The sequence below is a fragment of the Bos mutus genome, chromosome 6 (genome assembly GCF_027580195.1).
Source record: "Bos mutus isolate GX-2022 chromosome 6, NWIPB_WYAK_1.1, whole genome shotgun sequence".
Lineage (NCBI taxonomy): Eukaryota > Metazoa > Chordata > Mammalia > Artiodactyla > Bovidae > Bos > Bos mutus.
In genome coordinates, this window is record NC_091622.1 from 24829712 (window position 1) to 24852255 (window position 22544).

At 39.2% G+C, this 22544-nt stretch overlaps 1 protein-coding gene across 2 annotated transcripts in view; it reads right to left on the bottom strand.

Moving 5' to 3' along the window:
- Nucleotides 1-22544, bottom strand: part of DAPP1 (dual adaptor of phosphotyrosine and 3-phosphoinositides 1) — a 57620-nt gene that overhangs the window by 23473 nt on the left and 11603 nt on the right. For both annotated transcript variants that reach the window (XM_070372102.1, XM_005910304.2), the window contains exons 2-3: nucleotides 12173-12295; nucleotides 9658-9791 (exon numbers count right to left, since the gene is read on the bottom strand). In XM_070372102.1, the coding sequence (XP_070228203.1) occupies nucleotides 9658-9791; nucleotides 12173-12295 (257 nt within the window). The remainder of the gene's footprint in view (nucleotides 1-9657; nucleotides 9792-12172; nucleotides 12296-22544) is intronic.

Consider the following 22544-nt stretch of genomic DNA (forward strand, 5'->3'; position numbering starts at 1 on the left):
CCAGAGTCACAAAATAAAATAATAATAACCGTAGCAGTTATCAAAAGGTTGGGAATCCCCATATCAGAACAAAAAGAGAAGTGGAAATTTGACATTTAACAAACAACCAGATAGGATCTTCAAAACTGAGAACCAATCACTATAAAGGGTAAGCACAAACACAGCACTTATTCTTTTTTTCATGCTAGTTAGGTGATTAAAGTCACAACACAGTAATTTATATAATAAATTGTAGATGACAATTTCATGTACAAAAGTATTGCAATATAGAGAAAAGATAATGGAAAAGGCAATTTTTATTTTAATACTATTTGGACATGTAAGCATAAAGATAAATGCTGGGTACATTTTCCAAGACAAATCTTAGTCAAATACAAGCTGCTGCTGCTGCTGCTAAGTCACTTCAGTTGTGTCCGACTCTGTGCAGTCCCATAGACTGCAGCCTACCAGGCTCCTCCGTCCATGGGATTTTCCAGGCAAGAGTACTGGAGTGGGGTGCCATCGTCTTCTCTGGAGTCAAATACGCGAGGATTCATTAAAAATTAATAATGAACCAAACATGTCCATACTAAAAAAAACTCATATTTTCAAATCTATTTGAGTTGAATTTAGAAGCCATGTACAAATATGAGTAGAAGATTCACATAACATCTTACTATTACAGGGCTTCCCTAGTGGCTCAGATGGTAAGGAGTCTACCTGCAGTGTGGGAGACTCAGGTTCAATACCTGGATTGGGAAGATCCCCTGGAGAAGGAAATGGCAACCCACTCCAGAATTCTTGCCTGGAAAATCCCATGGGCGGAGGAGCCTGGTGGGCTACAGTCCATGGGGTTGCAGAGTCGGACATGACTGAGCCACTTCACTTTGCTATTACAAATGAAAGGCAGAGTCTGAATTTAATAATTACTGAGCATGCATACAACACAAATCATTTTCAAATTATGCTTTGTACATATTTTGGAAGTAAAAATTGCCAGCAGCTTGCTAGTTGTTATGTTGTCCCCAAAGCTGCAATGTGGACGTTGGTATTGGTATACTATCCAAGGAATGCTGTGGGTCATGATTAGCGTTTATTCTTTTAGGTGATGGGGCATAACAGGGAAAAAAAATGACAAGAATCCTTCTTCTCATAGACTTTATATATGAGTGTGAAGATATTTAAAAAAATAAGTGGGTTAAAAATAGGGACTTCCCTTGCAGTCCAGTGATTAAGACTTCACCTTTTGATGCAGTGGGTGCGGGTTCAATCCTTGGTTGGGAAGCTAATATCCCATGTGTCTCGTGGCCAAGACATGAAACAGAAACAATATTGTAGCAAATGCAATAAAGACTTAAAAAATGGTCCACATCAAACAGTTGAAATATCTTATAAAAATATGTTAAAAGGTAAAAGGGCTACTGAATAGAGTAAAAGCAAATGGGTACATTGTATATGTCTATGATATACTCGGGAGATGATTGGGTTTTGAGAAGGAGAAGTATCTTAAGAGAGAAATAAGAAGAAATTACAGTGAATGGAAACTTTAATGGAGATTAGAGATATTACAGCAAGGGAAAAGGAGACTTAAGAATAATAGAATCCTGAAGTTATTAGGAGGGTTAGATCTTATTCACAAGAATCTTCATTCTTTATTAACAAAACAGAAATCCTGGGAGTTTAAAGAAAAGAAAATAAGAATAAAATAGGGGAAATAATCTTAAAAAAGTATATATCCCTATAGGTTAACACTTTTACCTATCTTGAATATGAATATTTTCTGATGACCCAGAACCAAGCATTCTGGTTTCACTCTACCGAAGACATTATTCAGACCGAAAACTGTAAAGCAAAAGCTTACAGTTGTTGGTTATTTGATTATCTTTCCCATTGCCCTCAAAGATAAAGTCTCTCTTAAATAAACTCACTCCCAGGCCCTACAGACTGAGGCTGGCCTGAGTGGGCTCTGGCTGAGACGCCTGAAATACCCAGCTCTAGTCCTTCCCATTCCAGAGATCAGGATGTCAGGACCCTGACAGGGTCTCATCCACAATGCAGGAAAATGCATCCCCAGGTGATCCTTAACCAAGCAAAAATTTTAATAAGAATTTGCACTTCATCTGATAGTGAGCAAGGAATCATTAGCTGGAGGTCTTCTGATCACTAGAAGCCATTCCTTTTTTATTAATTTAAAATTGTTTTATTGAAGTATAGTTGATTTACAATTTGTATTAATTTTTGCTGCACAGCAAAGTGATTCAGCCATATATATGTGTATATATATATATATATATATATTCTTTTTATATTCTTTTCCATTATGGTTCTATATTCTTTTTATATTTTTTTCCATTATGGTTCATCACAGGACCAGGAATATTAGTTCTCTGTGATATAGAGTAGGACCTTGTAGCCCATCCATTCCATATATAATAGCTTTCGTCTGCTAACCCCAAATTCCCAATTCACCCTTCTTCTGCTGCCCCCTGCCCTTGGCAACCGCAAGTCTGTTCCCTATGTGAGTCAGTTTCTGTTGCACAGACAGATTCATTTGTGCCATGTTTTAGACTCCGTGTGTAAGTGATATCACATGGTATTTGTCTTTCTTTTTTTTGACTTATTTCACCTAGTATGATGATCTCTAGTTGCATCTTTGTTGCTGCAAATGGCAATGTTTCATTTTTGTGGCTTAGTAGTACTCCTGCGTGTGTGTATGTGTGTGTGTGTGTGATATATACATGTATATCACATCTCTGTCCATTCATCTGCCAGTGGGCATTAAGGTTGTTTCCACGTTTTGGCTGTTGTGAATAGCGCTGCTATGAATATAGGGTACACGTATCTTCTTGAATTACAATTTTGCAAGAGCCAGCCCTTAAATGAACAAGAGTTTGGTTTTTAGGAGATGGAATCCCAGTTTCTGTTCACGGTTGTTCATAGGTCACAGTGCTGACTCTGTGACTTCCAAGAATCATTGGGATTTAAGAGCCATCACAGCTTCTGCGTGTGGTGCATGTTATCTTATTTCCTGAGGCCTATTACTCCCAGAGGACAAAGTAGGAACACTCACAAGTTATGGGTTTTGCCTCTTGTTCCTAGCTTTGGTGGCTTTGCCTTCAGCTGGCAGGGACAGATAAGAGGAATTTTTATAGTTCCTGGAATATAACTCAAGGGCTGGAAGCCAGACTGTGAAGTGCAAATCTATCATCACTTGGAGTCTATAGCAGAGGTTTAAATAGTAGCAAATTCCCAACTTGGTAATGAATAGAAGAGAGGAGAGGCAATGGAGAGGATGAAAATCTCAGTTTCCCAAGTTTTATTGCAATAAACAAAATAAATATTATAGTAATGACAAGAGATGCAGCAAGCTTTAGATTTGGAGAAATCTACTATAGGAGTCTGGGTTACAGATCTTTATAATCCCTATTGTATTAGCCACAGACATTTACTCAGATGACTGTATTTGCTGGAAAAGCTTAACATTGTCCCAATGTCCCAACATTGTCCCAACCACCTAGTGATTGGATCAGTGAGAGGAGGTTCAGCCAGAAGTTACTGCAACATGTTCATTTCAAATAAAACACATACATATGCACACAATGAAATACTACTTAGCCATAAAAAATGAAATCTTGCCATTTGCAGCAATATGGATGGAGGGCATAAGGCTAAGTGAAGTAAGTCAGACAGAGAAAGACAAATATTGTATATCACTTATATGTGGAATCTAAAAAATAGAAAAAAATAGTAAATCTGCCTGCAATGCAGGAGACCCAGGTTTGATTCCTGGGTCAGGAAGATCCCCTAGAGAAGGAAATGGCAAGCCACTCCAGTATTCATGCCTGGAAAATCCCATGGACAGAGGAACCTGGTGGGCTACAGTCCATGGGGTCGTGAGAGTTGGACACGACTTAGCGACTAAACCACCACCATGGTGAATAAAATAAAAAAGAAGCAGACTCACAAATACTGAGAACAAACTAGTGGTTATCAGTGGAGAGAGGGAAAGGGGAGGCACAGCATAGGGGTAGTTGGTTAAGAGGTATAAACTATATGTATAAAAATAAGCTTCATGGATAATTGTATAGAACAGGGAATATAACCAATATTTTGTAATACTATAAATGGAATACAACTTTAAAATTGTGAATCACTATATGTACAATGACCTGCCTCTTGAAAAACCTACATGCAGGTCAGGAAGCAACAGTTAGAACTGGACATGGAACAACAGATTGGTTCCAAATAGGAAAAGGAGTACATCAAGGCTGTATATTGTCACCCTGCTTATTTAACTTATATGCAGAGTACATCATGAGAAATGCTGGGCTGGAAGAAGCACAAGCTGGAATCAAGATAGCTGGGAGAAATATCAATAACCTCAGATATGCAGATGACACCACCCTTATGGTAGAAAGTGAAGAGGAACTCAAAAGCCTCTTGATGAAAGTGAAAGTGGAAAGTGAAAAAGTTGGCTTAAAGCTCAACATTCAGAAAACGAAGATCATGGCAATGGTCCCATCAGTTCATGGCAAATAGATGGGGAAACAGTGGAAACAGTGTCAGACTTTATTTTTGGGGGCTCCAAAATCACTGCAGATGGTGACTGCAGCCATGAAATTAAAAGATGCTTACTCCTTGGAAGAAAAGTTATGACCAACCTAGATAGCATATTCAAAAGCAGAGACATTACTTTGCCAACAAAGGTTCATCTAGTCAAGGCTATGGTTTTTCCAGTGATCATGTATGGATGTGAGAGTTGGACTGTGAAGAAAGCTGAGCACCGAAGAATTGATGCTTTTGAACTGTGGTGTTGGAGAAGACTCTTGAGAGTCCTCTGGACTGCAAGGAGATCCAACCAGTCCATTCTGAAGGAGATCAGCCCTGGGATTTCTTTGGAAGGAATGATGCTAAAGCTGAAACTCCAATACTTTGGTCACCTCGTGCGAAGAGTTGACTCATTGGAAAAGACTCTGATGCTGGGAGGGATTGGGGGCAGGAGGAGAAGGGGACGACAGAGGATGAGATGGCTGGATGGCATCACTGACTCGATGGACGTGAGTCTCAGTGAACTCTGGGAGTTGGTGATGGACAGGGAGGCTTGGAGTGCTGCAATTCATGGGGTCACAAAGAGTCAGACACGACTGAGCAACTGAACTGAACTGAACTGAACTGATACACACACATATAGTATTATCCATCAACTACACTTCAGTTAAAAAAAACTTTAAAAAAATGATTTTTGAAATCTGCTGGTATGCAGAATATGTACCCTTTCCTAACTTGGAGAAAATCCATACAGGAGCATGGAGAATGACCAGAGAGATTGAAAATAGAATCTAGAGGGAGAGTTTAAAAGAAGGGAGTCAGCTTTGCTTGGAGAGAGAAAAGAAGGCTGAAAGCAATAATGATACTGGCTTTGAAAGACACAAAGAGCTGCAGCTCATAGTCATCATTCATTCATTCACTCATTCACTCACCCAAAGTATCACTCACTGTCCCAGCACCTGGGGGACAAAGAGAAGGACAAAAATCAAAGTAGGTGAAACAGAGTCCTTAGCTTCAACATCTACTGCCCATTGCCAGTGCCCAAGAATTGAACAAAAATAAGTGCAGGTTGGGACACAAGTAGGAAATAAGCCTGAAGGGAAGAGATTTGAGAAATTAAAAAACTTTCCAGGCAAGAGTGAACACCAACATCTTAGAAATCAGTGAACTAAAATGGACAGGAATGGGCAAATTTAATTCAGATGATCATTATATCTACTACTGTGGGGAAGAATCCCTTAGAAGAAATGGAGTAGGCCTCATAGTCAACAGAAGAGTCCAAAATGCAGTACTTGGGTACAATCTCAAAACTGGCAGAATGATCTCAGTTTGTTTCTGATGCAAACCATTCAACATCATTGTAATCCAAGTCTATGCCCCAACCACTAATGCCAAATAAATTGAAGTTGAATGGTTTTATGAAGACCTCCAAGACCTTCTAGAACTAATATAAGAGGTGAGAAAAAAAAAAAAAAAAAAAGATGTCCTTTTCATCATAGGGGATTGGAATGTAAAAGTAGGAAGTCAAGAGATACCTGGAGTTACAGGCAAGTTTGGCCTTGGAGTACAAAATGAAGCGGGACAAAGGCTAACACTTTTGCCAAGAGAATGCAGTGGTCATAGCAAACACTCTCTTTCAATAACACAAGAGACAACTCCACACATGTATAGGACCAAATGGCCAATACCAAAATCAGGTTGTTTATATTATTTGCAGCCGAAGATGAAGAAGCTCTGTATAGTCAGCAAAAATAAGAGTGGGAGGTGATGTGGCTCAGATCATGAACTCCTTATTGTCAAATTTAGATTTAAATTGAAGGAAGTAGGGAAAACCACTAGACCATTCAGGTATGACCTAAATCAAATCCCTTATGATTATACAGTGGAAGTGACAAATAGAGTCCAGGGATTAGATCTGATAGACAGAGTGCCTGAAGAACTATGAATGGAGGTTTGTAACATCGCACAGGTGGTGGTGACCAAAACCATCCCCCCAAAAAAGAAATGCAAGAAGGCAAAGTGGTTGTCTGAAGAGGATTTACAAATAGCTGAGAAAAGAGAAGCAAAAAGCAAGGAAGAAAGGGAAAGATAAGCCTATCTGAATGCAGAGTTTCAAAGAATAGCAAGGAGAGATAAGAAGGCCTTCTTAAGTGAACAATGCAAAGAAATAGAGGGAAATGATTGAATGAGGAAATGGGAAAGACTAGAAATCTCTTCAAGAAAATTGAAGATATTTAGGGAACATTTTATGCAAGGATGGACATGATAAAGAAAAGAAATGGTAAGGACCTAAGAAGCAGAAGAGATTAAGAAGAGGTGGCAAGAATACACAGAAGAACTGTTCATAGGTCACAGTGCTGACTCTGTGACTTCCAAGGAAGTCAAAAAATGTCCAAATGCCCCTGATAACTACCATGGTGTGGTCACTCACCTAGAGCTGGACGTCCTGGAGTGTGAAGTCAAGTCAAATGGGATTTAAGAAGCATTACTACTAACAAAGCTACTGGAGGTGATGGAATTCCAGCTGAGCTATTTCAAATCCTAAAAGATGATGCTGTGAAAGTGCTGCCCTCAATATGCCAGCAAATTTGGAAACCTCAGCAGTGGCCACAGGGCTGGAAAAGTTCAGTTTTCAATTCCAATCCCAAAGAAAGGCAATGCCAAAGAATGTTCAAACTACCACACAACTGTACTCATTTCACAAGCTAGCAAGGTAATGCTCAAAATCCTTCAGCTAGGCTTCAGCAGTATATGAACCAAGAACTTCCAGATGTACAAACTGGATTTAGAAAAGGCAGATGAACCAGAGATCAAATTGCCAATATCCATTGGATCATAGAAAAAGCAAGGGAATTCCAGAAAAACTTCTGCTTCATTGACTACACTAAAGCCTTTGACTGTGTGGATCACAACAAACTGTGGACAATTCTTAAAGAAATGGGAATATCAGACCACTATACCTGTCTCCTGAGAAACCTATATGCAGGACAAGAAGCAACAGTTAGAACTGGATATGGAACAACTGATTGGTTCCAAATTGGGAAAGGATTACATCAAGGCTGTATATTGTTACCCTGCATATTTAACTTATAAGCAGAGTACATCATGAGAAATGCTGGCTGGATGAATCACAAGTTGGAATCATGATTTCCAGGAGAAATATCAACAGCTTCAGATATGGAGATGATACTATTCTAATGGCAGAAATTAAAGAGGAACTGAAGAGCCTCTTGAAGAGGGTGAAAGAGGAGAGTGAAAAGGCTGGCTTAAAACTCAACATTCAAAAAGCTAAGATCACGGCATCCAGTCCAATTACTTCATGGCAAATAGAAGGGGAAATAAGTGGAAACAGTGAAAGATTTTATTTTCTTGGGCTCCAAAATTGCTGCAGATGGTGACTACAGCCATGAAATTAAAAGACTCTTGCTTCTTGGAAGGAAAGCTATGACAAACCTAGACAGCATGTTAAAAAGCAGACACATCACTTTGCTGACAAAGGTCCGTCTAGTCAAAGCCATGGTTTTCCAGTAGTCATTTAGGGATGTGAGGGTTGACCCATAAAGATGGCTGAGCACCAAAAAATTGACGCTTTTGAACTGTAGTGTGCTGGAAAAGACTCTTGAGAGTCTCTTGGACTGCAAGGAGATCAAACCAGTCAATCTTAAAGGAAATCAACCCTGAATATTCATTGAGGGACTGATGCTGAAGCTGAAGCTCCAATACTTTGGCCACCTGATGGGAAGAGCCGACTCATTGGAAAAGACCCTGATGCTGGGAAAAATCAAAGGCAAAAGAAGAAGGGGACGACAGAGTATGAGATGATTAGATAGCATCACCAACTTAGTGGACATGAATTTGAGCTAATTCTGGGAGATAGTGAAAGACAGGGGAGCCTGGCTTGCTGTAGTCCCATGAGGTCACAAAGAGTCAGACACAACTTAGCAACTGAACAACAGGGCCAAGGTAGCAATGGAAATAAATTCATCCCCACTTGCTCTTTATTTAAGAGAACTACTGCTGGTTAAATGGTAATTTTCAGGGTTGATTAGGAGAATTTCCACCAGAAAAAAAAAAAAGATGATCGCTTCAGTCTTACGGTTTGGAATATTCTATTAAAGATCTTGCACGGTCAGTATAAGGTAAGGCAACTATTTTGTGGTTTCCGTCTCTGCTCAACACTGTATGATTCATATCAGGGTCTGTTCGGGCCACAGAAATAGCAGAAGAGGAAAAGGCAATCGTATCTCTCCCCAGAGTGGTTAACAAAAAGCCCGCTAACCAAGTTTACCATGAACATGAGTGTGTACAAATTCTCAGCAACTGACTGTGTTATTAATGCTTGAGTTCCTTTTGTGCTTCATTCTTGGAATTGTCCAACTTTTGATTAACTGAGAATTAGCATCATTTAGGACATACAAAATTGTGATTCTTTTTACACAAATACAAAGGAAATCTTTTACATACTTTAAATAGTACAGACAAATGAGCTAGATCATTAAAAAGTCAAGAGAGTGTATTTTGTTTTTAATTTGAATTTTCTGGTTTGACTCTAACCACCCAAAAAGGAAATTTCAAACTTTTTCAGGCATACTTAAGCCCCATTTAAAAATTTACAAGAAACCAAGACTTAGGAGAACAATTTTTAGTCAGTATTTTCACTATTCAATGACCTTTGGGGAAATTTAAGTGTAAATTTCATTTTTTAAAATGCTCAAAAACTGTTCAAAATGAACATTTTGTGTCTCCCAGATAGGCAAACTGCCCATACCTAAACTTCTGATGAATCAAAAAGTTTTTTTTTTCCTCTATTCTTTATTGTATACATCATTAGGCCATTTTTTTTTAAATGTGTGCTTTTAGTCAATCCACTAAATAATATATCCTGAGAAAAATACCTATTTTGTACAAAGCACCTTGTTTTCTCCTAAGGATAATACTGAAATGTCTGTATATAATTTATTTATGTAGCCTATGGCACAGTAATTGAAAAAAAATGTTTCTAAACATACCCAATTGTATATAGTATGCACATAATCCAATAGAAGTGACAACCATTTACTTGAAATCCATTTTGTCCCACCTCCCTTCTGAAACAATATCTCTCAGGTCAACTATATGTGCATAGCTTACCTGTCTCACTTCCAATCAAAGGCTGATTTGCAAAATGCTTGACAAAATCCCTCAAAGATGAGAATTCATTAAAGCCAAATTTAAATGAATATCCAGTATATTCAACATGAAAGTGTTTGACTGAGTCTTTGGCTCTAAAAGAAAAAAAAAGGAAAAAAAACCTTAATGCTATTTAAGAAACAAGTATTTTTTGAAGGGAAACGTAACCTTAGGCATTAGTATCACCATGAAACCCTTCTCAAAACGGAGTTATGACACAATCACCAAAACCACTGGCATTTAAAGAATAGTACTCCTCTAATAATTAGTAGTGTTGAGAATCTTTTCATGTGCTTATCTGTGTGTCTTTTTTGGAGAAACATTTATTAAGGTCTGCTCGCTTTTCAAATGGGTTGTTTGTATTTTGCTGGAGGCATAAGTGTAAGAGAGACAGGAAGAGAGATGATAGAAACGGCAGGCCACCCTCTCCCCAGATTCTCCTCTGTGCCTGGTCCTCCTCCCTTACTTGGGAGTCAGTACAAATTCTGCCTCTTTTCACTTAAGCAGTTATGTGAGCCCAGTCCTTTTCTTCCCACACCTATTTCACTCCCTGCTGAATAAAATACCAACTTTCCTACATTGCCATTTTTGGAATAAGGCAGAAAATTAAATTTTATGTATATCTATAAGCATATACACATACACACTCATACACACACACACATGGCCTCACTTCCACTATTATTCTCTTTCAGGTAACTTTCCACCTTAAGCAAAAACCAGAAGTCAGAATCACCCAAAGGGTGCAAGTTTCTGGACCTTACCCCCTGAATTCCTGATTCAGTAGGTCCGGGGCTGGGCCCAAGACTTGTATTCCTAACATGCTCTGAAGTGATGCTACTGGTCTGGGGACCACATTCTGGCAACTGCCATAGTCCAGCCAGCTGTGCTTTTCTCCTAGGAGCTTCTGTCTTTGTCCCTTAGCTTGTACTGTTCCCTTCACCTGTGACTTCTTCTGCTTTGTTTTTGATTGTGTCAGTTCAAATGCCACTTATTCTATCAAATACTGCATGATATTCCAGCTTGAGTTACTTGTTTTTTCTCTTCTCAACAATCCACACACTTACCTTGCCGTCTTTCACGTCATTTATAGCACTCTCCTTTGTAGTAAAGTATTTATATGTGGCCTTATTGCCCCTGTGAGGCTAGACTTCCTGAAGACAAGGTCTTTAAATCTCCTACAACACTTATCAAAGTGGTAAGCACAGAATGGACGCTCTGAAATATTATTAAGGAAGTGAATGAACAAATGAATAAAAACAACCATTCTCTGGAGCTGGTCTTTGGTCCTTCTCACTTTTGCTGGTGGTTATTACTTTTTAAAGCATTTCCAAGTGCTTGTAATGGAAATTAACAATTTATATTTTAAATTTGTATATAGGTGTAATATATGTGTTATCTCTTTGTAAGCCTTATGAAACATGTAAAAGTGAAAAGTTAACTTTCTTTGAGCCAACAATTCCACAGGTTTGTCTGAGATTTTGGAGTGATCCATGCAATAAAGGATCAACAATCCAACCATTAAATATAATTTTAACATTTGCTGTTGATTCGAGAAAGCACAATTCCTGCTTCAACCCAGATTAAATTCCTACTTCAAGCAGAATTCCACTTTTGATTAAAAATTTTCCCAAAGATGTTGTTTAGAAAAATTTATAAACAAAATAAAACAATAACGGTTTGAGGTTAATGGATGGGTGGCCGAGGGCAATTTCATGGAGTCCTCAAATCCTAGCAACTGCCTGTGAACCCAGTGAGACTTGATATATGTCAGTGGAAGCCAAGGTGACAGATGTTAACAGATAACCAATGACTCCCCTTGATTATCAGGTGGCTAGGTCACCTTCTCTGAAAGGGAAGTCAGCCAGGATAAAGTGTGCGAGAGAAACCCTGAAAGGGCTGGCCAATGACTGTTTTGAGCCAGGCCTATCTGGTGGGGACTAGATTAACTTTCTTAACAGTGAGGGGAAATGGAACTTTGAGAAATTCTGTTTATAGAAAAAAATTAAAAGTTGCACATTGCCTGCTTGAGTTTGTGGTTATGAAAGTTGCATAGCCACAAGTCATTTTGATTTTCCAGAGGAGCAAAGAACAGTGAAAAGGGTACTGGGCCAGGCTCCAGGGATGAGGATTCTGGTGCTGTTTCTAGCATGGTTTTATTGGGTGGAAGACACTTTACCACTTCAGTTTCTTCATCAGTCAAGCAAGAGTTTTGGATTAAATAATTCATAAAATCTCCTTCAGCTTTACATTTTTATTTTGTCCCAGCTCTAATAATATTTTCCCTGCTAATGGAAGGAGCAGGCATGTTTTCTGCAGTCTCACCACTCAGAGCTTGGCATCCTTGGACCTGTTGATCTAACAAGAATCAAGCGAATTCCATTTTCTGGCAATCTGCCTGTGATGCTGAAGTCAGTGCCCATATAAGTAAGAGATGGGGCCCCACTAAATGCATTAGAGTTCTTATGAATCCTACCTCACAGAGAGGGAGTAGAGCCCAATCCTTTCATTGCTGTCCCGCAGAAGGTAGCTCCCATCACATCCATTGGAGAGGAGCAGTGCCTCAGCAGCATGGCGGGTGAGGTTGCCATGGTACCACCTGGGGAGGAGAGAGCAGCACTTTCACTCAGAGTGAACTACGGGGGACTCTTCCTGCACTGGGTTTTCCTCTCAGAGATTACCTCAGCAATATTCTCCACCCTGGTAGCCCTGAGACCAAACTCTGAGCCAAGACATCAGGAAAAGTAAATTGCTGGATGAGGCTGAAGGGGAAAGGAGGGATTTGCCTTATCCCAGAGTGTTATGGGTTGAATTGTGTCCTGAACACTCTTATGTTGAAGTGCTGAGCCCTAGTACCTCAGAATGCTTCCTTATTTGGAGACAGGGTCTTTAGCAAGTTATAATGAGGTTCTTAAGGTGGGTCCTAGGGGTCTCCTCCCTTGGTGGCTCAGATGGTAAAGAATCTGCCTGCAGTTCAGGAGACCTGGGTTTGACCCCTGGGATGGGAAGATCCCCTGGAGAATAGAGTGGCTACTCACTCCAGTATTCTTGCCTGGAGAATCCCTTGGACAGAGGAGCCTGGCGGGCTACAGTCCATGGGGTCACAAAGAGTCACACACGACTGAGTGACTAACACTTCCATTTTCAAGGTGGGTCCTAATTCAATAGGACCATAAAAAAGGGACTTTTGGAGACAGACTTGCACACAGGGAGAGTGCCTTGTGAACACTCTCCCTAAAGACGGCCATCTGTAAGTCAAGGAGGATGAGCTGGAGCAGATCCCCCTCATAGCCCTCAGAAGGAACCAACCCTACTTGGGGTTGACACCTTGGTTTGGGGCTTCTAATCTCCAGAACACGAGACAATCAGTTTCCTCTGTTTAAGTACTGCCATTTTGTGGTACTTACTCATGCAAGTCCTAGCAAACAAACACACATTACTTTGTAGACAGAAAGATTTTTAAAATTTCAAGTCAAAAATAACCATAAGAATAGGCTTGGGCCAATTATCTCTCTTTCTTTTGATCTATCACACTGTCTTTTAAAAGTGTGGTACCATGTTTTGTAATGTGTAAAACCACTGAGCTGTTATACCAGAGTCCATTGTCATGAGGGAAATGAAGTTGAACACAAGGAATTCAGACATTTTATACAGAGATGCAAGCCCTGTTCACTATTGTTTAAAACTCACAAATACCTGCAGAGTTGGGGAAGTCCCAAGGATATTCAGACTAATGTATGTGTTTAAAAAAATAAATAAATAAACTCCAAAAACACATTAGAAAAGGTAACACATGGTATAAAAAAATCTATATAGTTCAAAAGAAGGCATAATGAAAATGAAGTTTTTTTCTCCCCTTTAACCCACATCACCCCTTTTCCTTTCCTCAGAGGACCCCAATGTTACCCATTTTCTGTGCTTCCTCCTGAGAGGAATCCTTTGTGTCCAGAGGCATCCAGGCATGTCCCCAATCCCAGCTCTATGGAGACAAGAGCATCCCAGGCTCCCTGTTCTGCACCTCACTCCTTTTTCCTTTCCCATTCTTTTTAATGAGTCAATAGAGGCAGTTCAGTGTGGTGATTAGGACTGTGGTCTCTGGTGTCAGTTTGCCGGAGTCCTGATCCGCGTGAAACCTCTTATAGCTGTAACACCTTGGGCAAGTTATATAACCAATCTAAGCCTCAGTTTTCTCACCTCTAAAATAGAATTAATAACAGCAGTGCCTCATGGGCCAGCAGTAAGTTCTGCTTGCTATGGTCAAAGCAGTCTTGGCAAACAGTTGAGCTCAAAGCACATTAGTTGTCACGAAGCCATTGAGATCCCCAAAGCCATAACTTGTGATGTTGCCTTTGAGGTGTGATTTTCTTGTTGCTCAGATATACTTGTTGATTACTTTCAGCTTCTTTCAGATATGGGAAGCTAGGTCATGGTGGGTAGCAGCTGCTATTAGGAGCTACAGTGCAGGGCAGCGAAGGGGAAGGAGACCGGAGCAGCTACACAAATATTGCTGATAATGTCAGTGAACTCAGTACTATTACAGAGGTGTGCATGGTGTACAAGGAAGTGCCTTTCTCTGAGAGTGATGGATCTGCTGGGATGTGCTGTGCTATGATATTTTAGCCTGATAATAAAAAGTAAACATAAGACCAAAAGCAGAGGGAGTTTCTATATAGGTCTCTGAGCTATGTTTTCTAAATCAGCATGTCCTAATGTCTGCTTCTTTAGCACATTTCTGTGGGGCAGAGATGCCTCCGTCCTGAGTTAGAAATGTACTTGCTAACTAAAAACAATGGCAAGGAAAAGCATTTTTTATAAGAAATCCCATTGAGTTATTTACCCCTTCATTGGACTAATTCCCAAATGTGCTCAAATCTTCTTAGGATCAAATTCTTTAAATGTTGGAACCTAACACTAATATGTTGTATGTCAATGATACTTGAATTAAAAAAAAAAAGGAAAATTGGAGGAGCTAAAAGTGAGGCTATCAAAAACTTCAGGTTTGGTTACAGGCAGAATACTAATTTTTTTGATAAATGAAATCTTTATGAGGTCACAAGTTCTGAAATGTTGCCAATAATTTTATTTTGAATGGACATTTCAGTTTAAGTTAATAGATTACTTATCTGAAGCAACGAAATTCTAAAATGTAAAGAATTTGGACATTGGAATTCTTTTAAACAAGATCTAATGATGTCTGTTTAAAGCGTTTATAGAATTCTGATAATTACAGCTTGATAGCAGTTTTTATTGTTGTTGTTGTTGTTTCAATCCCTTGGTTGTGCTGCAGGGCATGTGGGATCTTAGTTCCCTGACCAGGATTCCAACCTGCATCCCCTGCATTGGCAACATGGACTCTTAACCACTGGACAACCAGAGAAGTCCCAGTTGAGAACTTTTTTATGGTAATTTTTTAAACAGGAACTATATATCATAAGCACATAAGAAATACTTGAATATAAAGCATTACACTGTGCTGTAATTTGGAACATCGCAGGGGTTGTTAATTTCTTGGTAGAGTTGTTAATTTCTTGGTAGCAGCTTGGTAGAGTCAGCATGGCCATGACAGGTTTCACGGAGTCCTGGGCCCAGGCAAATCTAAGACAGAGCCTGCCAGGCAGCCACCTACACTTCACCATGTCTGCATGGCAATGAGGATCTTCATTCCCCAAACAACTCTTCCACAAATGCCTAAACTTCCTCTCTTCATTGAGTTAAGCATCATTTCCCAGAAACTTTAGATCAGGTTATCTTTCAGGGAAGTGATTATAAAGCCAAACAGCATTACATATCCTTTGTAGGAATGTGTCCATCTTTGCTAAGGATGGTTCAAGATTGTGTTCATAAAGAGTGAAAGGTTAGGGACTTTCCTGGTGTCCAGTGGTTAAGAATCCACCTGCCAACACAGGGGATGCGGGTTTGGTTCTTGGTTCAGGGAGATTCCACATGCTGTGGGGCGACCAAGCCTGTGCGCATCAACTACTGAAGCCCGTGCACCTTGGAGCCTGAGCCCCACAGCAAGAGAAACCACTGCAAAGAGAAGCCCATGCACTGCAACTAGAGTAGCTCCTGCTCGCCGCAACTAGAGAAAACCCAAGTACAGCAGTGAAGACCCAGCACAGCCAAAAAGAAACCAACAAATAAATAAATAACAGTTTTTTCAAAAAGGATCAAAAGATTGAAAATATAGTCTTGGTCAGTCAGTAGTTTTCCTATAGTTAACCTTTTCTACTTTCTATCATTTGACTTTATAAATCTTTGTCTACTGAGTACTGCTGCTGCTGCTAAGTCACTTCAGTCGTGTCTGACTCTGCGACCCCATAGACGGCAGCCCACCAGGCTTCCCCGTCCCTGGGATTTTCCAGGCAAGAACACTGGAGTGGGTTGCCATTTCTTTCTCCAATGCATGAAACTGAAAGTGAAGTTGCTCAGTCGTGCAACTTAGTGACCCCATGGACTACATCCTACCAGACTCCTCCATCCATGGGATTTTCCAGGCAAGAGTACTAGAGTGGGGTGCCATTGCCTTCTCCCTACTGAGTACAAATCTGTGCAAAGCATTATACTAGGCAGGTCAAAGGGAATAAAAACCCAGGCTGGGCTTCAAGAAACCATTAATCTAGTCAAGAGGGTGAGAGAAGTACTTTGTGAACTACACCCAAGACAGAGTAAAGATCAAGGCCATTTTTTGAAAGGCCCAACATCTAAGCAGGCCTTAAGGAACACACAAATTATTTTAAAACTGTGCTTTTTCTCTGGTAACAAAGCATATATAGTAAGAATTAAAATATGTACATATACAGAAGAGGAAATGAAAGTCATTCACAGAAGAGAAAATATGTATTGCAAATAAATAGTCTCACTATTAATCAGAGAAATGCAAACTAAAACAATAATGTAGTATTTTTTTTAATCCACCAGACTGGTTAGTATTAAGTATTAGAGAATTTAGGGGCAATGGATATTATCATCTACTGTTGGCAGGTGTTTAAGTTGGAGGGGAACTTACATATCTAGTATAACCGGACATGCCCACATGACCAGTGACTCCACTTCTGATGTCTGATTAGTGAAACACTCACAAGTACACAGAAGGAAGTGTGAATGAAGATGTTTACCGTAGAGCATTGGTGAGAATAAAAATTAGGAGCCATCCTAATTTTCCACCAACAGTGAGATGATAAAGTTGAGTGCTCAGAGGATGAGGTTTTGTTAAAAGTTAATCAGGTAAGGAACAAAACTGGGTCATTTGTAGTGATGCGGATGAATCGAAGTCTGTCACATGGAATGAAGTAAGTCAGAAAGAGAAAAACAGATATCTAATATTAACACATGTTATAGATGAAATCTCGAAAAATGGTACGGATGAACCTATTTGTAGGGCAGGAACAGGGATGCAGATGTGAAGAACGGACAGTTGGAACAGTGGGGAAGGGGAGGGTGGGGTGAACTGAGGGAGTGGCGCTGACATGTATACACTATCGTGTGTAAAACACACACACGATAGAGCCTGGCGCTCTGTGACGGCCTAGACGGGTGGGATTGCGGTGGGAGGCTCAAGAGAGAGGGGATATATGCATCCTTATAGCTGTTTCACATTGTTGTACAGCAGAAACTAGCACAACTTTGTAAAGAAATAATCCTCCAGTTATTTTTTTTTTTAAAGCTATGAAAAAAAAAAAGTTAATCAGAATTTGAAAAGGTGAGAGCATGTTGGTCACCAAATGCTTGGGGCAGAAGGTCGGGTGCAACCAGCACTCCTTGAGGCAATGCCAAGATGCTTACCACCCTGTGAAGACTGACGTAGTTCTGAGCAACTGAGAATTGGCACGCTCAGAATGCCAGTTGCACCCCCATGGGAAAACACGGAATGCTTATGTCCACACATGTCAGAGCCGACAGATCCCAAAATGTACTATCAGGTACAGTATGAAACCACTAAAGAAAAACTCTCTCATCTCCAAATAATACAACACATACACATATAAAAGTACATAAAAGCACAAAATGGGAAGCTAATAAAATATACTCCAAACTCATAAGAATGGTCCTTAATGGAAAGAACCATGATTGAGAGTATTGTTAAGAGTCCTTAGTTTGATTAAATTTTCCTAATTTAGCTTGTTCTAATAAAAAAAATACATATATTAATTGAGTAACTAAAATTTGAAAAAGAGAAGACAGTATTTCTACCTTAATCCAACCTCCAGGGCCCTGGTAATGCTTATTGTATTTAATTATTTTATTTTATTTACCTATTCAACTACTATTTATTGAATTCTGGAAGCGACCTAGTACTTGAATGGAGAGGGGGAGAGAGACTTTCTCTATTTAAAGTCTGGTGGAATTTGGAGCGACAATTGTTCAGGAAGCTATTTGTGCAAAGGGAATAACAGGAGCAAAGGCCAGGAAGCAGGCAGACACCAGGTATGTATCAGGTCAGAGCCCTGCATAGTGGGGTGGGCAATATCCAGGTGAGTGTCCAAGGGCAGCAGCCAGGCATGGTGAGATGAGCCTGGGAGGATATTGATGCTATCTTATGCTTGGCTCTGGATGCTGACTGTTCCTTGGCTGATGTCTACAGAGCTTTTTATGGCTTAAAATGCATACACGACAGCTCATTACATAGAGTACTAATTGCCTGGGCCGAAATTCCTATAACTGGGGCTGTGTTTAAAGTGTTTTTATTTGATTATTCTGACTTTAGATGGAAGATTCGAATTTTAAGGGACTTGAAGCTTGTAAAATTTGGAAGTCTCTTTAAGAAAAATTAATATTAAATTACCAAAAGAGAAAAGTTTTTTAGAGTAAGAGTTCATAATAGATTGCAAATTTTAAAAGCTGACATCAACAAAATGAAAAGGCAACCTACTGAATGGGAGAAAATATTTGCAAGTCATATATCCAATAAGGGGTTAATATTCAGACTAGAGAAAGAACTCAATAGCAAAAAAAAAAAAAAAATATCCAAAGCAATCCAATATTAAAATGGACTGAAGATCTGAATACACATTTTCCAAAGAAGACAGATGGCCAACAGATATATGAAAAGATGCTCAACATCACTAATCAACGGGGAAATGCAAATCAAAACCACAATGAGATATCACCTCACACCTGTTAGAATGGTGTCATCAAACAGACAAGAACTAACCAGTGTTGGTGAGGATGTGGAAAAAAAGGTTGGTGGGAATGTAAATTGATGCAACCACTATATAAAACAGATTGGAGGTTTGTCAAAAAATTAAAAATAGGACTGCTATATGACCCAGCAATTCTACTCTTGGGTATTTATCTGAAGAAAATTAAAGCACTGGTTAGAAAACATATATGTTAAAAAAAAAAACCCATGTTAATTGCTGCATTATTTACAGTAGACAAGATGCAGAAATAACCTAAACATCCATTAATGGATGAATGGATAAGGGAAATGTTACTAAGCCATAAAGCGTTAAATCTGGCCATTTTCAACATGAGTGGACCTTAAGGGCCTTGTGCTAAACAAAATGTCAGACAGAAAAAAGACAAATACTGTATGATATCACCTATACGGGAAATCTAAAATACAAAACAACCAACCAAACAGAACAAAACAGATTCATAGATCCAGAAAACAAATGTATAGTTTCCAGAAAGGAAAGGATTGTGTGTGAATCATGTGTAGGTGATTAAAGGGTACTAAGTTCTGGTTATAAAATAAATAAGCCACAGGGATGTAATATACAGCATAAGGAATAATGGTGATAATATTGTAAGAGCTTTGTAGGGGACAGATGGTTACTTATTGTGGTGATCATTTCATAATGTATACAAGTATCAAGTCACTGTGTAGTACTCCTGAAACTAACATAACGGTGTATGTCAGCTATATGTGTGCGTGTGTTCAGTTGCTCAGTCATGTCCAACTCTTTGTGACCCCATGGACCATAGCCTGCCAAGCTCCTCTGTCCATGGAATCTTCCAGGCAACAATGGAGAATAAAGGGTGCCATTTCCTACTCCAGGGGATCTTCCTGACCCAGGGATTGAGCATTGGCAGGCAGATTCTTTAGCACTGTGCCACCTATATTTCAATTAAAAAAGAATGAAATACACCAACATTTAACTATGAAAAATAAGAAAAAATAAAACAACAAAAAGCAAACAAAACACCAAGTTCACAGATACAGAGAACAGATTGGTGAATGCTGGAGATGCATGTTGAGGGGGTAGTAAAATGAATACAGAGTATCAAAAGGCACAAATTTCCTCTTGAAAGTTCTCATCACAAGAAAAAATGTTTTGTTACCCATGTGGTGATGGATGGTAACTGAACTTACTGTGGTGGTCATTTTGCGATATACATAAATATTGAATCATTATGTTGTACCCCTGAAACAAATATAATGTTATATGTTAATTATATCACAAATTTAAAAAATTAAAAGCTGATAAACTGAGAAAACAACTTATATTCATTAAATACCTGTTTAACACACCTCCATACTTTTTTCTCTACACTTTTGGCCAGGTCATCTTTAGTTATTTTTTCATGTAAAACAATGTTTTACTGTAATTTTCTATAGAGAGAACAGAATAATTCAGTCTTTCACCTATAATTTTTTAAATTATTGATAGCAGAGAAAAGTTATTTTCAACTTCATAATGTGATGTTGATAATGACGTTTTTAGGACTGTTGGAAAATTTGAGAACCTCTATCAAATTTCTTTCATAAATGAGCTGTAAGTGTATTTAAAATTTTAATGCTCAGGGACTACTCTTAAATATTTTTCCAACTGATGCATTTATTTTAACTGCCTCACTAGGGTCTGTGCAAGACAGAGGCCCTGAAGCTGAAGCTTCATTGGCTTCACAGTAAACTCACAGATTATAAAAGTCACATCTGCTTTTTTTTTTTTTTAGAGTAAACAATTAAAATGTTTGACTTAGTAAATAAAAGCTACATTTAGTCCCTAATTGCCAACAGCTTGGTTTATATTTCTAATTTTTGTACAGTGTGTGGGCAAAGTCTCAACCCTAGTAAGATTCTTATCCAATCTTTGTTTACATATTGCTCGTAATGGGGAACTCACAGCTTGTACAGGCAAACCTGTACATACTTCTATGATTTATGGCCAGAAAACTCTTGCCTACATCAGGTTACTGTTTCCTGATATACAGCTTTCAACAGATGATCTCAAAGTTACTTCTTGGAGTTATATAGATGTCACTTACCCAAATAGTTAAAAGTGTTTAAAATGTTCTCGCTTTTGTTTTCATCATCTTCAACTTCTCCTTTTATGACAGACTTTCAGTCCCTTGATCACCCAGAGAACTTATCTCTTCTGAATACTTTCCAAATATTTAAAATCTATCTTCAAGGTAAGATTTGATGTGCAAACCAAAAGCCCAGAGGATCTCCCTGTTCCAGCTGTCAGGTACATGGCAAGGCAGCCCAAGATTGCATTTGTTTCTTAATAGTTGCATCACGCTGCTGATTCATGCTGGACCTGCTGCTGATTAAAACCCCCAAATAAGTCCTGTTCCTCTGTGGCTCTCCCACATCTCCGCCAGCTGCATTAGATGACGTTTTTAGAATTTAGTGCAATAAAAAACCTTTTTACTTCTGGGAACTGCCAAGCGAAAAAGAATGCTAATACGCAGTCAACCTGGCTCACAAACACCCATGCAGTAGCCGTGAAAATTTTGTGAGGCAAGAGCATGCCTTTATCTCCACTCGTTTCCTCAGTGATGAGTCCATCTGCCCCAGTGACTTCTGACACATTGGTTATGACCCCATGCAAGTAGCAACCTTCATCTTTCTCATCTGTCAAGGTGACTAATAATAACACCTGGTAGGAAAACTCTCTTTTTTCATGCTGGAACATTGACTTCTTTAATAAACCTCTTATATGATTCTTTAACTTTTGCAGAAGAGAGCAAGATACAATCTTTGCAATTTATACAACATACATGGGGTTTCCTTGGTGGCTTAGTGGTAAAGAATCCATCTGCCAATGCAGGAGGTGCAGGTTTAGATCCCTGGGTCCATAAGATCCCCTGGAGAAGAAAATGGTAACCTACTCCAGTATTCTTGCCTAGGAAATCCCATGGACAGAGGAACCTGGAGTGCTACAGTCTATAGGGTTGCAAAGAGTCAGACACAATTGAGCGACTGAACAACAACAGTTATGAATATTCTAGGCATTGTGTTGGTTGCTGGGAATACAACTCCTCTGCTGTTTGGGATAAGGTTCATTTTCCAGAAACTTAAAAAAAAAAACAAAATTTTGTCTCATTGTTCCTGAAGAAGTGAAAAAGAGCCAGAAACTACTCTTTACAACAACACATTTGAAGCAATGTTGTATTTTCTTTTCTCCCAAGGCCCACATGTTGTCATAAATGGTTCAAGGGTAATAGAGTCAACAAAAGCTTACCAAACTTCCAAAGAATATTTGTACTGGGCTTACTAGCTTATCAAACCCGCAGCTGGCCTTGAAGGAAACTGTGGCGTTATCCCTTCCATGATACATTAACAAATTAGGAAACATCCACCCACTAAAGACTTTTCATAGCTGCCTCTCAGTGAGATACAGGAAATAAGCTCAACCACAGACAAAACAGACGAGCTCCATCCAGAAACCCCATCCTCAGTTCCGCCTCTTCTCTCATTCCAGTGCCCTTTGCGCTAGAGCCTTCTGGGAAACTGCCCCACTGTACTGGATTCTTCATGGTTTCTTATCCCTTTGATTTTAATTGTCTTAACTTAATTTGTTGATACAATTATTTCTCATTCTGCTCTGTCCTTTGAAAGAGAAGTTTTCAAGCTCTTTGAATTAACCAACAGCATAAAATATATTTTGTATCTCTGT